Raw genomic sequence first — 19,873 nt, 5'->3', positions numbered from 1 at the left:
TATTGATTTTCTGCCTGGATGATCTGTCAGATTGAGAGAGTGGGGTGTTGAAGTCCCCTACCATGACTGTGTTGCTGTTAATATATTGCTGTAGTTCTTTCAGTAGATGTTTGATGTATTTAGATGGCTTCCCATTGGCTGCATAGATGTTAATAGTTGTTAGGTCTTCTTGATTGACTGATCCACTGAGCATTAAGAGTGTACATCCCTATCTTTTTAAATTTTATTTATTTTAAAGTCTATCCTGTTAGATATGAGAATAGCTGTTCCTGCCCTTTTTTTGTGGGCCACTGGCTTGTATGAGAGTTTTCCGTCCTTTCATTTTGAGTCTGTTTGTCTTGTTGAGTTAGTGTGTTTCCTGTAGATAGCATACTGTTGTATTGTGTTTTCTGATCCATCTTCCTACTCTGTGCCTTTTAATAGATGAATACAGGCCATTGAAATTTATTGATATTAAAGACTGAAGATATTTTAGCGCCATTCTTGTAGAGTTTTAGAGTGTTCTGATATATGTCCTATTTATGGTGGTCTGAATGTTTATAGGAGACCTTTCAGAACTTCTTTCATGGCAGGCTTGGTGATAGTTGATTTTTGCAACTGTTGCTTGTCTGAGAAGGTTTTTGTGTCTCCATCTAGTCTGAATGACAGTCTAGCAGGATACAGTAGTTTTGGTTGAAAGCCTTTCTCAGTGAGCACTGATAGATATCTTGCCATTCTCTTCTGGCCTGTATTGTTTGTGTGGAGAATTCTGCTGCTAGTCGTATGGGTTTTTCTCTGTTGGTGACTCTTTGTTTTTGTCTTGCAGCCTTCAGAATCCTTTCTTTGTCCTTATTCCTTTCCAATCTAAATATGATGTGTTTTGGTGTCTTTATTTCTGGGTTAATTCTGTTTGGGAACCTTTGGGCCTCTTGAACCTTTATGTCTTTTATGTTGTCTAGAGAGAGGAGAGAAACACAGCTGCTGCTGTTCTGTAGCTTTGCCTCCACAAATGTCTGCCTAATTTTTTTTTTACTAGTGATTTAATATTGGTTTACAAAAGTGCTAGATAACAAGGGTACAATTCCACACCATTCCGACCAGCAGTGTTCTGTGTCCCCATCCCCTCCACTAGAAAACACAGTAGTTCTCCCAAGCTCAGAGATATGGACTGACTATTATTTCTATAACTACCTGTCTATCTATCTATATAATTTTTTGCCCATTTTTTCCTATGGTTCTGTCTTATCTTCCTTTCTAAGTCACATATACACCTACTACTACTTCCAAATGTCCTTCATTTTTTTTCCTCTTCTCTCTCTGGGTCCTGATGGAATTGGGTTTCAGAGACCTCTAGTCATATTCTCTAAACATTTCTCCCCCTCTTTGGGAGTATGGACCAAAATTCTTTTTGGGGTTCAGAAAGTGAGAGATAGGATTTCTTTCATGGCTTCTCCACTGGACATGGGTGTTTCCCTGCCTATTTTTCAGTTGGATTATTTAATATTTTATTATAAATCATACACATTTTTGATAAATATTTTTTATTGCCACCAGGGTTATAGCTGGGTCTTGGTGCCTATACTATAAATCCATCAGTCTCAGTGTCCACCTTCCCTTTTCCCCCCTTTATTAGATAAGACAGAGATAAATTAAGAGGGGAGTGGAAATAAAGAAGGGGAGAGAAAGAGATATACTTACAGCACTGTTTTGCTATTCATGAAGCTTCCCCCCTGCAGGTGTGGGGGGGTAGGGACTTGAACCTGGGTCCTTGTGCATGGCAATATGTGGGCTCAATCAGATACACCATCACTAGGCCCCTCTACTTTTTAAAATATATACATTTATATTAATATTTTGTTTGACTATGATATATATGTTTTTTCTTTCATTTAATAGGTTACAGTTTCATTTTGCTAGCGCTTTCCTTGTCTGTAGAGAAGAAGAAAATGTCTTGGTACCTATCCAATGTGCACACAGACATAAACTATTTGGGGACAGTCGGTGGCATTCCTGGTTAAGCACACACAGTACAATGCACAAGGACTCAGGTTCAAGCCTCTGGTTTCCACTTGCAAGGGAAAACCACGAGTAGTGAAGCAAGGTTGCAGGCATCTCTCTGTCTTCTTCCCTTTCCATTACTCTCTATCTCTATCCAATAATAAAATAAAATAATAAAAAAAAGCAAAACCAGAAATCAACTATAGATGGATCATATATTTTAAGATTGAAAAGAACATATTTTCATGGTCTTGTAGTCTGCAATGATTCCTTTAAAAACATAAGTTTGTGGGAGTCAGGCGGTAGCACAGTGGATTAAATGCACATGGCACAAAGCGCAAGGATGGGCATATAGATATTGGTAGGAGCCCCCAGCTCCCCACCTGCAGGGGAGTCCCTTCACAGGTGGTGAAGCAGGTCTGCAGGTGTCTCTCTTTCTCTCCCTCTCTCTGTCTTCCCCTCCTCTCTCTATTTCTCTCTGTCCTATCCAACAATGATGACATCAACAACAACAGCAATAATAACTACAACAATAAAATGAGGGCAATAAAAGGGAATAAATGAATAAATAAATAAATATTAAAAAAACCACAAATTTGTGTTGATCACAAAGAACTAAGAAATTGGACTATACTAACTTTAAGTTTTTTTTTTCTTGTCAAAAATACCCATAGGAGCTACGAAGACAACCCACATGATTTAAAAAAGCATTTGTATCTTGTATAGCTGAATATGAACACACAAAAGCAGCTAAACTTCCTTTCTTATTAGAAAAAATACATTAAATCCATAAGATGCCCAACAGAAAGGGTAAAATTTAAAAAGGCAAACAATATCAAATACTGTTAGGTTGTATAATGATGGGAAAAGTCTATATACAGTTGAGTATGCAGATTGATGCAGACACTTGGAAATTGGCATTTACTATCAAGATTAACCATAAATGTATCATATAAGGAACAAATCTGTTCTGGTTGATAACTAATGAAAAAAGAAAACTTGTGTCTCTCCCAAGCAAAATAAATTGTCTAAATGTAATTATTTTTTAAAAGTCAAAGTCTGAAGAAAACCTGATCATCAATACCAGAATGGAATGGAATAAACACACTTTGGCATATTCAAATGATGTAATGCTACAAAGCAATGGAAATGAAAGAATGCCTACCATACACAGTAATAACTGTGAAACCCAAATTCTGTTGAACAAAACACTCTGACTAGAGAGAAATCTACATGCATGATTTCTTTTACATACATTTCAATCTTAAGATATTAAGAGTCAGTATAATGCTTTTTTTGAAGTAAACTAGTCACGGTCAGAGACCACATGGGGAAGCAGGATTCAAAGACCTTCCTTCCTTCCTTCCTTCCTTCCTTCCTTCCTTCCTTCCTTCCTTCCTTCCTTCCTTCCTTCTTTCCTTCCTTCCTTCCTTCCCCCTTTTATTCCCCTCCTTCCCTTCCTCCTTCCCTCCCACCCTCCTTCCCTCCCTTCTTTCCTTCCTTCCTCTGACCAGTCAGAGCTCTACTCCATCATATGTGACACCAAAATCCAAGACCTCACACTCGAGAGAGCCTTGGGCTCTAGGTGACTAGCTACCTCCCCAACACTCTGTCTCATTTTAAAATCTGCACTCCACTTAAACAATTATGCACACTTTGTGCAAATTTACCGAACATTATTCGTGTTTGTAACTTCTAATATATGTAAATTATATTTCAACAGAAAAGAGAGGCCTTTAGACAAAATGAAGGTGAAAAAAGCTTTCAAATAATTAGTATTTTTCCATAGGCTAACTGTATTATGCTAAATGGATCTGAATAACATGAAAGAGAAGAAAGTTGGGAAGGGTCACCGGAAGTGAAGGAAAGTGAATAGGACAGGTGTTCAACTTTGAATACAGAGGACAAAGAGGCCTTCATGGAAATGATCAATTTCCTTTTCCTTACCTGTGTGGTAAAATTTCCCTGAAAATCCCAGGTTGAAAGTAAAGTTTGTAATTTGTGCTCGCAAAAGAGTCTGAGTATCAAGCAGGGCCTGAAATACATAATTAAAAAACAAACCTCAGGTAGAGAATGGCAAAGCCAAGTTTTTATGTCTGCCGTTTGAATTCAAAGGATAAAACCATTCCTCCATACACAAGAGAATTAAACGATGTGAAGTAGTTTCTTTACTACTTTACAACTAGAACAGTGTCTTTAAGATGATAGACAACACACATATTTATCCTTTGGCTTCAATAAATCAGCAAAAAGTGTCATCTCGAAAAAAGAAAGCTAAATGAAAAGCTTATTCTGCATGTATCAGAGGAAGCAGGACCTAGTACATCAGATATAACTTTTTACTGCTCTGAGAACACGAATCACCTACTGTCAAAAGAACAATCCAGGTGAAGCAATGCAAGCACAAGTAGTGAGCAAACAGATGACAACTTCTGACATGCCTTTGGTCTTTAAAAGCCAAGAATTTTCAGTCGTTCAGTCCTTAGCTCTCGAAGCACAGTGGCTGTTTTTCAAAAGGGGTTCTCATGGTAAAGTCAATCTCTAATGTGCTTTTCTATTAAAAGATAGAGGGTTGAGCCACAGGTATGAGAGTCTCTGGTTTTTATTGCCACCAGGGTTGTGGCTGGGGCCAGTTGTCTACACTATGAATCCACTGCTCCTGGTGCCTGCCCATTTTTCTTCCTTTCTTTCTTTCTTTCTTTCTTTCTTTCTTTCTTTCTTTCTTTCTTTCTTTCTTCCTTCCTTCCTTCCTTCCTTCCTTCCTTTCTTTCTTTCTTTCTTTCTTTCTTTCTTTCTTTCTTTCTTTCCTCCTTCCTTCCTCCCTCCCTCCCTCCCTTCTTTCTTTCTTCTTTTGCATTTTATTGGCTAGGATAGAGAAATTGAGAAGGGAGGGGAGATAGAGAGGGAGAGAAAGATAGACACCTGAAGACCTTCTTCACCATTTGTGAAGCTTCCTCTCTGCAGGTGGAGTGACGTATTGTACCCAGTCCTTGTACAAGGTAGTCTGTGCTTTAACCAGGTGTGCCACCATTGGCCCCCAGGGGAGTCTCTTTACATAAATTTTATCCATCTCACCTGGCTAGTTACTCTTTATCTGAAAGAAAAAAACCAAGTTGGCCAACTGTTTGGTTAGTTGGTTGTCAAGGAAACCCCAAGAGATGACAAAAACAACCAATCAACAAAAGTCAAAAACAAGCAAAACCCACAAAAACCTTGCTTCTGACATGTCAAGCTACTTCTAATCGGTTTTACTAAATTCTACTATTTACTGTGAGGTAGAAAGTAACACAAAATGATAGATCTTTAAAGAATTTTAACCAACACTTCTTTTCATGGTGAAACTAAGAATTAAGGTCTGTTTTCACACATAAAATTAGTAGGATCTTAGATTAAGGATATAGACTCCTTGATTCTAAATGAGTACTCTTTTGTTTGTTTATTTATTTTTTTAAAATATATTTTAACCAGAGCACTGCTCAGCTGTGGCTTATGGTGGTGCAGGGGATTGAACCTGGAACTCTGGAGCCTCAGGCATGAGAGTCTGTTTGCATAACCATTATGCTATCTACCCCTGCCCTATTTTTTAAAAAAATATTTTTTGTTGGTATGCTTCTAATTCTGCTTCTAGAAACCTCTTCTGTTTCATTTGGTTTAGTCCCCCCTGCTTAACACTATTCTATTTACATAACTAAGCACCAGCATGCCTGCAGGGCATTGGTTTAATCCCCATTGGTCCATGATGTCTTTTTGCTCCGCCCCCTCTTGTAGTACACCCTGATTTGCACCAGTCACTTTTCGGTCCACCCTCTCTGCGTCACATCTTGTTTCTGCCCTACTTGGCGAGTATATATAGGATTGTGTTCTTAGTTTAGTTTAGTTTTTAGTTTAGCTTAGTTTGGCCATAGATTGTGCTGTCCTGCATGAATAAAGAGATACTGTGTACAACCCAGCCATGAGTCCCTGGTCGTCTGTCTCCGCCTGCAAAGCCAGCCCGACAATTTTTATGGATTGTAATAAATACAATTGTTTATACATGTGTAAAAGTTCTCAGTTTTCTGCAAAACAGTCTCACCCCCAGCCTAGATCCTCTCCCACTATCATGCAATAGGACCTGAAAGCCCCCTACCCTGTTCCCTGCCTGAGTCCTTTTTTTAAAAAAAAAAGATTAGTGATTTAATATTGACTTACAAATTTATAAGGTAATAGGGTTATAATTCCACACTTTTCCTACTACCAGAGTTCTGTGTCCCCATTCTCTCCATCGGAAACTGCAGTAGTTCTCCCAAGATCGCAGGCACGGATATATGTGTATATATATCCATTATATATATATATATATATATATATATATATATTCCATTTTTTCTGTAGTCCTTCCTTCTCTTCCTTTCTAAGTCACATCTACTACTTTTGAGTGTCCTCCCCTCCTTATCTCCCCTTTCCCCCCTCTTCTCTCTCTGGGTCCTGATGGAATTGAAGTTCACAGCCCTCTGGTGATCTTTTCCTAACACCCTTCCTCTGGGAGTATGGATCAACATTCTTTATGGGGTACAGAGGGTGGGAATTCTGGCTTCTGTAATTGCTTCTCTGCTGGACATGGGTATTGGCAGATTCATCCATATCCCCAGCCTGTTTCTTTCTCTACCGGCCAGAGTCTTTTACTTTGGTTCAGTGCAGCAAACTCAGTCCGAGTTCTACTTTGTATTTCCCCTTTCTGTTCTTACTTCTCAACTTCTGTTCATGATTGAGATCATTCATATTGACACCCCCCTCTTCCCCTTTCCATAGTACAGTTGTAGCACACGAATTTGCTTTCCTACTGGTAGAGATGACACCTGGAAACCTGTTTCATTACGTTCACGGCCACATTTCACATTTATAGTCCTCTGAACAATGATAAGTGTTTAAGTTGCACGTGAGTATTCAAATCTTCAATCACTACCCTGTTAACTCAAATAGCCTTTTTTTGTTTGTTTGCATGATTGAATCATCTTTTTTTGATATTTATTTTCTTTTGTTGCCCTTGTTGTTGTAGTTATTAGTGTTGTTGTTATTGATGTCTTTGTTGTTAGATAGGACAGAGAGAAATGGAGAGAGAGGAGGGGAAGACAGAGAGGTGGAGAGAGAGACAGACACCTGCTGACCTGCTTCACTGCCTGTGAAGCAACTCCCCTGCAGGCGGGGAGCCGGGGACTCCAACTGGGATCCTTACTCTGGTCCTTGTGCTTCGCTCCATGTGCGCTTAGCCTGCTGCGCTACCGCCTGACTCCCTGAATCATCTCTTGAGAGCCCTCAAAGATGGAAGGACACAGTTATAATAATCTAAGTCAGTGTTCCAGTACCAAATTCAGAAAACCATCCATGATCTAGATGAATTGTGCTCAAGTATTTGGCTGCAGAGGAAGCAAGTTATTGCAACTTTCTGCAGAAGTACCGTAAGAACCTTATGGAAATCATAGTGCACTGTTCAAAATGAATAAAAAAAAAATATTTAAAGAAACTGAGCTCTGAGACCTGAGCAGAACAGAAGATTTTATACCTCTTTGGATTTTGTCCAACTTCCTCTAACAGAATGAATATGTCAAAGTATAAATAAAATAACTGCAAAAAAGTTTTATGTGGGACATTAGGTTAGGACTCACTACATATGTGACTTTATTCAGTAGAACATCTGTTAACATGCTGTTTCTTATCTGTACTTTCTGGATTTTATTTTGATATTAAAAAAATTTCTGTAAGGCAACAAAAAGATAATCGGATTAAAGATGGGGAGGAAATCATAGTATTGATAGTTTTTTTTTTTTAAGCAGTTGGCAAATACAGTGTATTTTTACATATACCTTTAGGTAACACTTTATTTCCCTCCCTCCCCCTTTGCTGGGGGGTTAGGGTTGATGGTTTACAATATACTTGTTGATACAGAGTGACAACCTCTCATCTCACCACAATAGGTCACTGCAAGATACTCTCTACCTGAAACTAGTACCTTTTGTACTATTATCCACCAGAATCCCAGAACCCCTCCATCCCACCCCTTTCCCAAGGGTTACTTATTTATTGTCAGCAGTTATTATTGGGGCTCTGTGATTGCTCTCTTTTAAATAGAGAATGAGAGACAGAGAGGCAGAGAGACACACACACAGAGGAGATAGCACACTACTGGTTCATAGTTTGTGAAGCTTCCCTTGTGTAGGCAGGTACTCCAGTGTGGTGGTGGGTGGAATCCTGTTAGGAAGTGAACCACCTGGAATGGAATTAGAGAATACTATGAAAGGAAAAGTCTCACCTAAGTAATGAGGGTGAAGGGTTGGCATTCCATGCCTGACGTCTCTGGACACAGTCTAGAGTGAAGCGTGCTGAGGTGGTACTCGTTGCGTTGATTAGGTTGGGATCAGCGGATGCAATATCATTTGGTATGAATTGAGAGAAGCATGTAAGAAAGTGAGTCCCACTCTAGAGGTTCCAGGACTGGGGAAATATAGGTTGTATAGAGGAAGTGGGAAGGTTCCTGCAGTTTTATTATTATTTTTAAAAAGAATGTACTCATTTATTAACACTAGATAGAGAAGGAGAGGGAGAGAGAGAGGAGAGAGAGAGAGAGAGAGAGATAGAGAGAGATATGGAAAGAGAGGGAAAGAACCAGAGCATCACTTTGGTACATGGGATGCCAGAAATCAAACAACTACATCCTTCCAAGTTGAGCATATTACTCAATGTACTACCTCCTAGGCTCTGAGTTAATACTTAAAAATATTTCTATCTATTTATTATTGGCTAGAGACAGAGAGATATTGAGAGGGGGTGATAGAGAGGGACAGAGACAGAGAGACACCTGCAGCCCTGCTTCACCACTCGTGAAGCTTTACCCTGCAGGTGGGGACCAGACACTTAAACCTGGGTCCCTATGTGCTATAATGTGAGTGCTTAACCAGGTGTGCCACCACCTGGCCACAATACTTCCTTATTCAACTGGAAACTAACTATACACATTTATTAAAGTAAGTGAAAACAACTGTGTTGTTTATTATAAACTCATGCTTTTTTTTTTTTTTTTTCTTTGCCTCCAGTGTTATTACTGGGGCTTGCTGACAGCATTACAAACCCACTGCTCCTGATGTCCATTTTATCAAATAGGACAGAGAGAAATGGAGAGAGGAGGGGGAGATAGAGAGGGAAAGAGAAAAATAGACACCTGCAGACCTGCTTCACTGCTAGCAAAACTTCCCCCTTGCAGGTGGGGTCCATGGGGCTCGAACCTAGATCCTTGTGCTAGTCCTTTTAGTGCTATGTGTCATTCTCTGGGTGTGTCATCATTGCCCCTCCCCCCCAACTTATGAATCTTCTTTTTTTTCTTTCCTGGGAATTCACTTTCAGATAGAAAGACTTAGAGGTAGAAGAGGTTCTAAGAGAGGCATAAACACCACACCATCAAACCTTCCTTTAATGTAGTGGGAGCAGGATTTGCCCATTACACTTGTTTATAGTTAGTTTCCAGTTGCATAAGAAAGTATGAACTCAGAGCCCAGGAGGTAGTACAGTGGGTAATATGCTCAACTTGGCAGGATGTAGTTGTTTGATTTCTGGCATTCCATGTGCCAAAGTGATGCTCTGATGCTTTTAAGCTCTCTCTCTTTCTCCTTATTTCTGTCTCTATCTTGTGTTAATAAAGAATTAATTTTTTTAACATAATAATATGCCTATAACATAGTTCATGTCCATAACATTGCAAACACACTATCCAGGTGAGCTATTTTGCTGGTCTATTCATGTTTCTAAAACAAACACACATACACATACACACATACACAGGCATTGCAGATACTTGATATAAAACTGATCATTATTTCTATTTCAGACATAAATTAACCCTGATCAGACAGCTAGTTAAATCCTGGAAAGATGATTTAGCATGAATGTTTGGACTTAAAATTCCCTGCTTCTGTTGTCCATAGAAACAGTAATACTACAACTGAATACCACTATCAGTGACATCTAGACCAATGGTGACAAAATCAACTGTCATCATGTTCAAGGACCTGAGCCTCCCCGCCTCTGGAGTCCTTTACTTTGGTGCAATACACTATACCCAATCCAAGTTCTGCTTTGTGTTTTCTTATTTTTCAACTTCTTTTTTAAAAAAAATTATTATTATGATTTAATAATGACTGACAAGATAGAGAGATACAGTCCCCACCACCAGCATGCCATATCCCATCCTCTCCAAGGGGATAAAGAATAGGGAAGGTTTCCTATCCTTTATCCTTCTGGGAGTATGGACCAAAGATTGTTATGGGGTGCAGGTGGGGACTGTTGTACATACTTTAAAGTCTAAAAAGGAGGAAACTACAAAACACTGAGAAAATGGATAGGAAAAATTTAACTAGGAAAATATTACTCAAGTGAGGTTGTCTTAGTGACTATGATTACTCTGGTTTTTGTTAACATTTCCTTAAACCAAGACCAACATCTACTGTGTGTCCAACCCAGTCTTTAAGTCATGATGAAGAACATATTTGGAACCTGAGTAACTCAGGTGTTTCAGTCTACCATTTGACAACCATATCAGCTTGGACCATTTAACTAAACCTCTCTGACTCAGCTACCTCTGTGGAAAACAATATATCTCTCACAGTTCTGTAGGAAATAAGAAGATGGATATATGTCCCTACAGTCTCTCCTAGCACATAGAAATAGAATTTTAGTTATACGAGTGGAATTCTCGGTCAAGGGCAAAAAAAAAAAAAGATTTCTTGTTGCTGTGTTACAGAATTCCATCTCTGTTTCTTCTTGCTACTCAGTAGGAATAAAATCAAGCATATGCTTGAAATCTTAACTGCTATTTCCAAACTGAATGTTAGCACTTTTGTGGTTCTCTGATTAGCACTGAAGATTTAAAATCAACACAAGAGTAGGATGATCCAAGTAACACTATCATAGCCACCTTCATGAAATTTCTGTATTTCAAGTAACCTTAGTAAATCTTCATTCCCTCCCTGAATATTCTTGTGTTTCATTGTTTATTTTGTAGTCAAAGAATAATGGCAAATATTTGTGTAAAAGTCAAGGTGAGAAGAGTCACACAGTGTTCTTGAATTATTGTCTGTTCAATACTTAAACTATTTAAATTCTGAACTATAGAAATGAGAGATGGTTTTGTTTGAACAGCTGAACTGAATCTGACAAATAACGAGATGTGAGTGGGAAAACAAGTACCACTCTATGTATTCTCTTGGAATTGTAATGCACATTCTACTTCACTTATGGTTAGTATATTTAAATAGTCAAAATACTGCACTTTAAAAGTTAGAAATACAGAAGCCAGACCTTCTACCTTCTGCAACCCTCAATGACTCTGGGTCCATGCTCCCAGAGGGATAGAGAATGGGAAAGCTATCAGGGGAGGGGGTGGGTTATGGAGATTGGGTGGTGGGAACTGTGTGGAGTTGTACCCCTCCTACCCTATGGTTTTGTAAATTAATCCTTTCTTAAATAAAAAAATTAATTAAAAAAAGTTAGAAATAAATGTAAAAGGTAGCCTCACCACTCCTCGCAATACTGTACCTTTGGGAAACTATAAATCCATTTATTTCATTCAAATATATGGAAGTATGGATTGACCTGTCAACACCCATGTTCAGCGGGGAAGCAATTCCAGAAGCCAGACCTTCCACCTTCTGCATCCCCCTAATGCCCTGGGTCCATACTCCCAGAGGGATAAAGAATAGGAAAGCTATCAGGGGAAGGGATGGGATACGGAGTTCTGATGGTGGGAATTGTGTGGAGTTGTACCCCTCTTATCCTATGGTTTTGTCAATGTTTCCTTTTTATAAATAAAAAAATAATAATAAAAACCCAAATATACAGAAAGCGATTTTAATAGTTTTAACATATTGCTGTACATAAATGTATATAAAGACCATAATGATTATCTGAGAAGTTTAATAAAATGTTCTATCCCAAATAAAAATGAAAATAAGAGAGAAAGAAGAAAGAGGAAAGGAAAAAAATAATAAACCTTCCACTATACATTACAAAATGCAGGTTCCTGAGTTCTAACCCAGAGATTCCAACAGTAGTGCTCACACAGGACTGGGGTGTCTAGGTGACTTTGATACAGGTGAGATTACACTGCTCTCTAGAAATCACTGTCCTATACTTTGATTTACAATAGCTCAAGGCCACTTCTAATTTATTTATAGACTTGTTTTTCTTTGAGGAAAAAGCCCCATGAAACATTTGATGCTCAAAAATTTAGCAAAATATTTGATACAGAGTTGGCAGTGCTAGAACCAATGACTGTCTGAGCCGCATAATTACTGGATACTGTGGGTTCTCAAGTTAGAGAGAGTGTAGAAAATGATGAAGTATGCAGGGATACTCAGCATTCAGCCGCGGTCCTAGAAAAGGCCTCAGAATACTCCATTGTGACTGTCGCAGTTTGAGTTGAAAAGGCTACAACTAAGATCGCATCATATAAGTTCTCTATTTCATTAATTTCATTTTCCATAGTTTTTCTTTCCTTTTGTTTTTGCCTTCCTTCCTTCCTTCCTTCCTTCCTTCCTTCCTTCCTTTCTTTGTTTCTTTGTTTCTTTCTTTTTTTCTCTTCCAGTGTTATCACTGGGGCTCCATGCTAGTATTATGAATCCACTGCTCCTCGTGACTATTTTTTTTTCTATTTTGTTGAATGAAACGGAGAGGGGAGGAGGATGTAGAGAGGGATAGAGAAAGACAGCCACTTGCAGACCTGCTTAACCACTTGTGAAGTGATCCCCCTACAGGTGTGGGTGGGGGGACTCGAACTGGGATGCTTTCATGGCTTCTTGCCAGAGACAACCCGAACTGCCCCTGCGGCTCCAGACAGACTATGACCCACATAGTCAACGACTGCCACCTCTCCAGATTCAAAGGAGGTCTCGAAACTTTACATCAGGCTCAACCTGATGCTGTTGACTGGCTACGGAAGAAGGGCAAACGCTAGAAGAAGAAGTAGGTGCGCTTAACATGGCGCATCAACGCCAGGCCCCTAGAAAAAACTTTACGCTCTTAATTTGAACTACTTTAATTTATTTTGCACGTGGTCCTAACAAGCATTGTGATTTTCTTTCTTTCTTTCTTCTTTTTTTTTTTTTTTAGATTTCTTTATTGGGTGATTAATGTTTTACTGTCGACAGTAAATACAATAGTTTGTACATGCATAACATTTGTTTATGATTTTGTTTCTAAGTATATTGCAGAGTAGATAAGATCAACTAGGAGCTCCTAATTGTTGACTACAAAAATGACGCCCAAGAACTTAAGGTAGAGTTCGGCAGAAAAAGTGTAAATTATTCCTGAAATTAAATACATGGAGAAGTTAGATAGCAACAGATGAGCTGACCCATAGCCTCTGAAGTTCACCGCACTATAACCCAGTCACATCCACTCATTGTAAATGAGTGAAGGTGAAAAACTAAAGTTGTTCCATCAAGTTAATGAACTGATTTCATTAATTCCATATACTCATTTAGTGCCTACCATGCGTCAACCCTTGAACAATCATATTTGACTCCTCAGTCAGAGATAAGGGGTTTGGTTGTTGATGTTTTTTTAAAAGATAAAATTAGAGAGGCAGAGAAAGAAAGAGAGAGAGAGAGAGACTGAAAGAGCCCACAGCACTAAAGCTCCCTTCAATGTGGTGACAGCTGTACTTGAACTTGGGTCATGCACAATCTCCAGATGAATTATTTCATTGGCCTGGGTCCTGAGACAAGGGGTTTTGAAGAGAAGAAGAGATAATATCTGAGGTGGGGGAGGGAGGATATATATATTTTTTTACACTGGAAAGCATTAACAATTTATGAAAATATTAATGTCATCTAAAATAAGGGTGCTGAGGGAATGGGTTCTATTTTTAAAGCCAAATATCATTCTTGAATGACTTACAGAGGAGTTAAGCAATTCTGGGCATCAACTCAACCTTCTCATTCAGCAACAGCCCACAAGTCTTCTTAGAGTTAGAAAAATCTGTAAGTTTTTTCCTGCTTTTGGATCTTGCACTTAGCTGTCTCGCCTTTCTTGTATCCTTATCCTCCCCTCAGTGAAGCTTGTTACCTATATAGCTATTGTTACTGAAGTAACCTTGGATTATAACATACAGGTCTAAGGTACAAATCAACATTTGTATATTGATCTTGCAGTTTTCTCCTTGACAGATTATCATGCTATCATCTATCTATTTATTTATCTATCTATCTATCTATCTATCCATCCATCCACCCATCATTATTAAAGTTACTTTTGGGGGTTGGTCTGTGCGGGTTAAGCGCACATGGCACGAAGCACAAGGACCGGCCTAAGGATTGTGGTTCCAGCCCCCTGGCTCCCCACCTGCAGGGGAGTCACTTCACAAGCGTTGAAGCAGGTCTGCAGGTGTCTATCTTTCTCTCCCCCTCTCTGTCTTCCCCTCCTCTCTCCATTTCTCTCTGTCCTATCCAACAACAATGATATCAATAACAACAACAATAATAACCACAGCAATGACAAAAACAACCAGGGCAACAAAAAAAAATAAATAGATAAAATATTTAAAAAAGTAACTTTCACCTTAGGCCTACAGGTTTCAGATATATTGTATTATAAATCAACACCTGCACATAGCACATTATGTCCAAAAGTCTGGCTTCCATCTTTAATTACAGAGTTGACAATTTTACCTTACTTATCTGCTACCTACCACCTTCATTCTGATAATCACTCTTTTATTCTTATCATCAAGTTTTTTTTAAATTTATAGATAACCTCATATCTTTTTTTAATTTACTTTATTATTTATTACTGGATAGAGATAGAGAGAAATTGAGAGGGTAGGGGAGATAGAGAGGGAAAGAGACAGAGAGACACCTGCAGCTCTGCTTCACCACTCATGAAGCCTTCCCTCTGCAGGAGGGGACCAGGGGCTTGAACCTGGGTCCTTGTGCACTGTAATGTGTACGCTTAACCAGGTGCGCCACAGCCTGGCCCCCTATAACCTCATAACATTTTTTAAACAATTTTTTTATATTTGTTTATTTACTTATTCCCTTTTGTTGCCCTTGTTTTATTGCTGTAGTTATTATTGTTGTTATTGATGTTGTCGTTGTTGGATAGGACAGAGAGAAATGGAGAGAGGAGGGGAAGACAGAGAGGGGGAGAGAAAGACAGACACCTGCAGACCTGCTTCACCGCTTGTGAAACGACTCCTCTGCAGGTGGGAAGCCGGGGGCTCGAACCGGGATTCTTAGGGATATCATAAAACTTGGTAGCAATATATGTCTTATGCTGGAGGCCCAGACTTTCTGCTCTCCTTTGCTCTGAATTACATTCACTGTGGTCTCTGACAGTCCTGCTGTTCTATACCGCACTCTTTTTTTTTTTTTTTTTCCTCCAGGTTATTGCTGGGCTCGGTGCCTGCACCATGAACCCACCGCTCCTGGAGGCCATTTTTCCCCTTTTTGTTGCCCTAGTTGTTGCAGCCTCGTTGCGGTTATTATTGCCATTGTTGACGTTGCTTTGTTGTTGGATAGGACAGAGAGAAACGGAGAGAGGGGGGAAGACAGAGAGAGAGGGGAGAGAAAGATAGACACCTGCAGACCTGCTTCACCGCCCGTGAAGCGACTCCCCTGCAGGTGGGGAGCCGGGGGCTCGAACCGGGATCCTTACGCCGGTCCCTGCGCTTTGCACTACGTGCGCTTAACCCGCTGCGCCACCGCCCGACTCCCTATACCGCACACTTGTTTGCTATCTGCTTCCCTAAAAGGAAGGGAGTGAGAGCAGGGATGTCACCTGCTTTATTCACTGAATACTGCTTGGTACATGATACGGACTTCAGAGATATCTTCAGAAGTTATGAGTAAATGCTTATGAACTTGATTCTTCGGGGGGGGGGTACTTTGATCCTGGAACTGAAATAGTTAACATTTTAAAATGGAAAATAAAAGATATCTTTGAACCAGCGCAGCATAAAATCAGAAAAGAAAAAGAATGAAAGAAGAAAAAAAGATGGTGACTTAATTTTTTAAAAATTTTATTTATTTATTTATTTTCCCTTTTGTTGCCCTTGTTTTTTATTGTTGTTGTAGTTATTATTATTGTTTTTATTGATATTGTTATTGTTATTATCGTCATTGTTGGCTAGGACAGAGAGAAATGGAGAGGGAGAGAGAAAGGTAGACACCTGCAGACCTGCTTCACTGCCTGTGAAGCGACTCCCCTGCAGGTGGGGAGCCGGGGGCTCGAACCGGGATCCTTATACCAGTCTGCTCCATGTGTGCTTAACCTGCTGTGCTACTGCCCGCCTCCCTAAAAAGATGGTGACTTTAAAGATAAAAAGAGAAAAGGGCAGCTGACCTGTTGAGACCAGAAGTAGACAAGAACAGGCAGGTAACAAGGACATAGAGTTAAGTCAAGCTAGCAAAGTACTTTGCTGTTACTTGCTGAGAATATTCTATTTGGGGAAAGACAGAGGAGGAAAGAAAGACACCTGCAGACCTGCTTCACCAATTGTGAAGCACCCCCCCCACACACACACACACACACTGGTGGGAAGCTGTGGGCTCGAACTGGGATCTTTATGAAGGTCCTTATGCTTCGTATTATGTGCATTTAACCTGGTGTGCCACCTCCCAGCCCCCAGTTTTATTATTTTTTTAAAATTATTAAGCTTGGTATTTCTCCAAGTGTTGTAATGAAAGCATCTGTCTTTGAACAAGAGGATAAACACATCACTTTCTAGTCCTCACACTTCTGGGACATTATTCCATAGACTGACATAGCTCTTACAAAAAAAATTTTTCTTTCTTTCTTTCTTTCTTTCTTTCTTTCTTTCTTTCTTTCTTTCTTTCTTTCTCTCTCTCTCTCTCTCTCTCTCTCTCTCTCTCTCTCTCTCTCTTCTCTCTTTCTCTCTTTCTTTCTTTCTACCACACTGGAGCTCTATGTCTGCATGACTCTACCATTTCAGGTGGACGGACACATGTATATATTTTACACAGGAGAAGAAACAAAGAGGTAGAAAGGGAACGAGAAACGGAGAGGGGAAGACACCTACAGTACTGCTTCTGAAATTTCCCCCTCCTGTCTAGGGGACAGGAGCTAGAACCTGGGTCCTTGTGCATGGTAACGTGTGCTCTACCACGTGAACCACCACCTTGTCTCCAAAGTAAAAGATGTTTTTTGGAATCTTACAATTATATCTGGAAAATCTTGTGAGACTTTTTAGTAAGCTACCTTTATTGACTGATGAGATAAAGGAAAAAGAAACAGACGGACATATGCAGTGAGAGACTAGAGCATAGCGCTTTCATTCTATGATCTCTATATTTATTTTTCTACTTCCTGTTGTCATTTAGTGTCATTTTGTCATTTTGTTTCATTTTCAGGACCTCATGTGTTCTACCACTGAGCTACTTCCCCAGCTCCCTAGCTCTTAGTTGTTTTTTTTTTTTTTTTGAGGCAGATTAATGGCTTATTGTTGACAAAAAATACAGTAGTTGTTATGTGTAAAAATTTCTCAGTTTTCTGCAAACCACTCTAACACCCCTTCCCTCAGGTCCTCCTTATGCTCCTCCATCCAGGACCTGTGTACCCCCCGCCCCCAGAGTCCTTTACTTTGGTGCACAGACTTTGGAGCACGTCTGCAGGTGCCTGTCTTTCTCTCCCCCTCTCTGTCTTCCCCTCCTCTCTCCATTTCTGTCTGTCCTATCCAACAATGATGACATCAATAACAACAACAACAATAACTACAACAATAAAAAAACAACAAGGGCAACAAAAGGGAAAATAAATAAATAAATAAATGTAAAAATATCTACAAGACCATAGGAAAAGGTGGGTACAATTCCACACAATTTCCATCACCAGAGTTCCATATCCCATCCCCTCCCTTGAAAGCTTTCCTATTCTTTATCCCTTAGGGAGTATGGACCCAGGATCATCAGGAGGTGCAGAAGGTGGGAGGTCTGGCTTCTGTAATTGCCTCTCTGCTGGACATGCATGTTGGCAGGAGGATCCATACCCCCAGCCTGTCTCTATTTTTCTCTAGTGGGTCAGGGCTCTGGAGAGGTGGGGTCTAGGGTACACTAGTGAGGTCCTCTGTCTGGGGAAGTCAGGTTGGCATCATGGCAGCATCTGGAACCTGGTGGCTGAAAAAGCATCAAGATAGAAAGCAGAACAAATTGTTTAATAGTCAGGAACCTGAAGGTAAGAATAGAGCTGATGAGTTTTAGAATCTCCATTTTGTAAAAAGCTAGTAGGTTTATTTTAGCTATATTCCAAGGGGCCCATGACTTTACTCATTTTTGCCTGAGCCTAATAGCTAACATGCAGATGGACAGCAAAGGTATTGTCTGGGGAGATGGTCTCAGAGTTGGAAATAGACTAGAAAGCTGGATCAGGCAAAGAGTAGCTCCCAAATATGGGGAAAGTATCATTTTACGTTGTCATTTTTTTTTTTTTTTTTAGGTCTTTCTACTTGCTTGTTGTTTTGGGTCACTATAAGCTACTGTGTACTTTTGCTTTAAGGTATATGCTTTCCCCTAACTTATGGGGACATGTGCACATGTGTTCTGTGTCATGGACCCTGGTTTATATTTAGGTTCAGTGGTTTTGTTAGGAGGTGTACCACCTGATGTGGAATTGAGGAGTCTTATGAGCTAGGAATGGTCTCACTAGAGTAAAAGAACTGAAGGGTTGACAGACATTCCACAGAGCCAAATTTTTTAAAGTGAAATTTAAATAATATATGTAAGTAGAAGTCTATTTTTCCAATTTCACAAAATGACATTTTATTCTTTTGTTTTAGTTTTACAACTTAACTGAAGAGTTAAGAAAGTACTTTAAAATACTACTGAGCTATTAAAAATGGCAATTCACCTTCTAGAGAATCATCTTGGATGGAGGGAGCTTGAAGGAATCATGTTCAGTGAGATAAGAAAGAGACGGATGCATATGAGATTATCCCACTCGTAGTCAGAAGCTGAGAAATAATAACATAAAGAGGAAACACAAAGTAGAACTTGGATGGTCTCTAGAAGGTGAAGCGACTCCCCTGCAGGTGGGGAGCCGGAGGCTCCAACCGGGATCTTAAGCTGGTCCTTGTGCCCTTTGCACCACTTGCGCTTAACCCGCTGTGCTACTGCCTGACTCCCAATATTTTTATTTTATACATAAATTAACAACAATAAAAATTGCCACCAGGGTTATCACTGGAGCTTGGTGCTGGCATTACAAATGTACTCTTCCTGGCAGTCATTACTCTCAACCCCCCTATTTTATTTGATAGGGCAGAGAGAAATTGAGAGGGGGAGGGGGTGGGGAAGAGGTAGATTGACACCTGCAGGCCTGCTTAACCACCCTCGAAGCATCTGACCCCTCTGGCAGGTGAGGACTGGGGGTTGAAATCCACGTCTTTGTACTTGGTCATGTGTGCACGCAATCAAACATGTCACCACCCAGCCTTCTCAATTTCATTTTTTTTTAAATAGTTGATGCAATTAGGACCTCTCACAATACTTATATCTCATAAAAATCTCTGAAATTTTGTTCTGAAATTGTTGTCTACTAAAGAAGTATGTTTAAGTCTAGAACTAGTTCATAAGACATTTGCAAGTGACTTACACCTGAGTAATTTGCCTAAAGAAAAGAATTTTCTCCCTTTACTGATTTTTCTTTTTTTTTAAATGATTTTAATTATATTTATTTATTTATTTATTGGATAACAAAAGCCAGAAATGAGAGGAATGGGAAGATAAAAAGGGAGAGAGATAGACACCTGCAGCACTGCTTCACACTTGTGAAGCTTTCTCCCTACAGGTGGGGACTGGAGTCTTGAACCCATGTCCTTGCACGCATTGTGACATGTACACTCAACCAGGTGCACCATCAC

The 19,873-nt window shown here is 39.7% G+C and overlaps 1 protein-coding gene across 3 annotated transcripts in view; it reads right to left on the bottom strand.

The window, feature by feature from the left end:
- The window catches only part of LOC103115692 (bifunctional heparan sulfate N-deacetylase/N-sulfotransferase 3), a 230,622-nt gene that overhangs the window by 161,600 nt on the left and 49,149 nt on the right, over positions 1-19,873 (bottom strand). For all 3 annotated transcript variants that reach the window (XM_060177023.1, XM_060177028.1, XM_060177040.1), the window contains exon 3: positions 3,925-4,012. In XM_060177023.1, the coding sequence (XP_060033006.1) occupies positions 3,925-4,012 (88 nt within the window). The remainder of the gene's footprint in view (positions 1-3,924; positions 4,013-19,873) is intronic.

This window comes from Erinaceus europaeus, chromosome 2 (assembly GCF_950295315.1).
Source record: "Erinaceus europaeus chromosome 2, mEriEur2.1, whole genome shotgun sequence".
Taxonomy (NCBI): domain Eukaryota; kingdom Metazoa; phylum Chordata; class Mammalia; order Eulipotyphla; family Erinaceidae; genus Erinaceus; species Erinaceus europaeus.
This window is presented reverse-complemented; position numbering and strand designations above follow the sequence as displayed.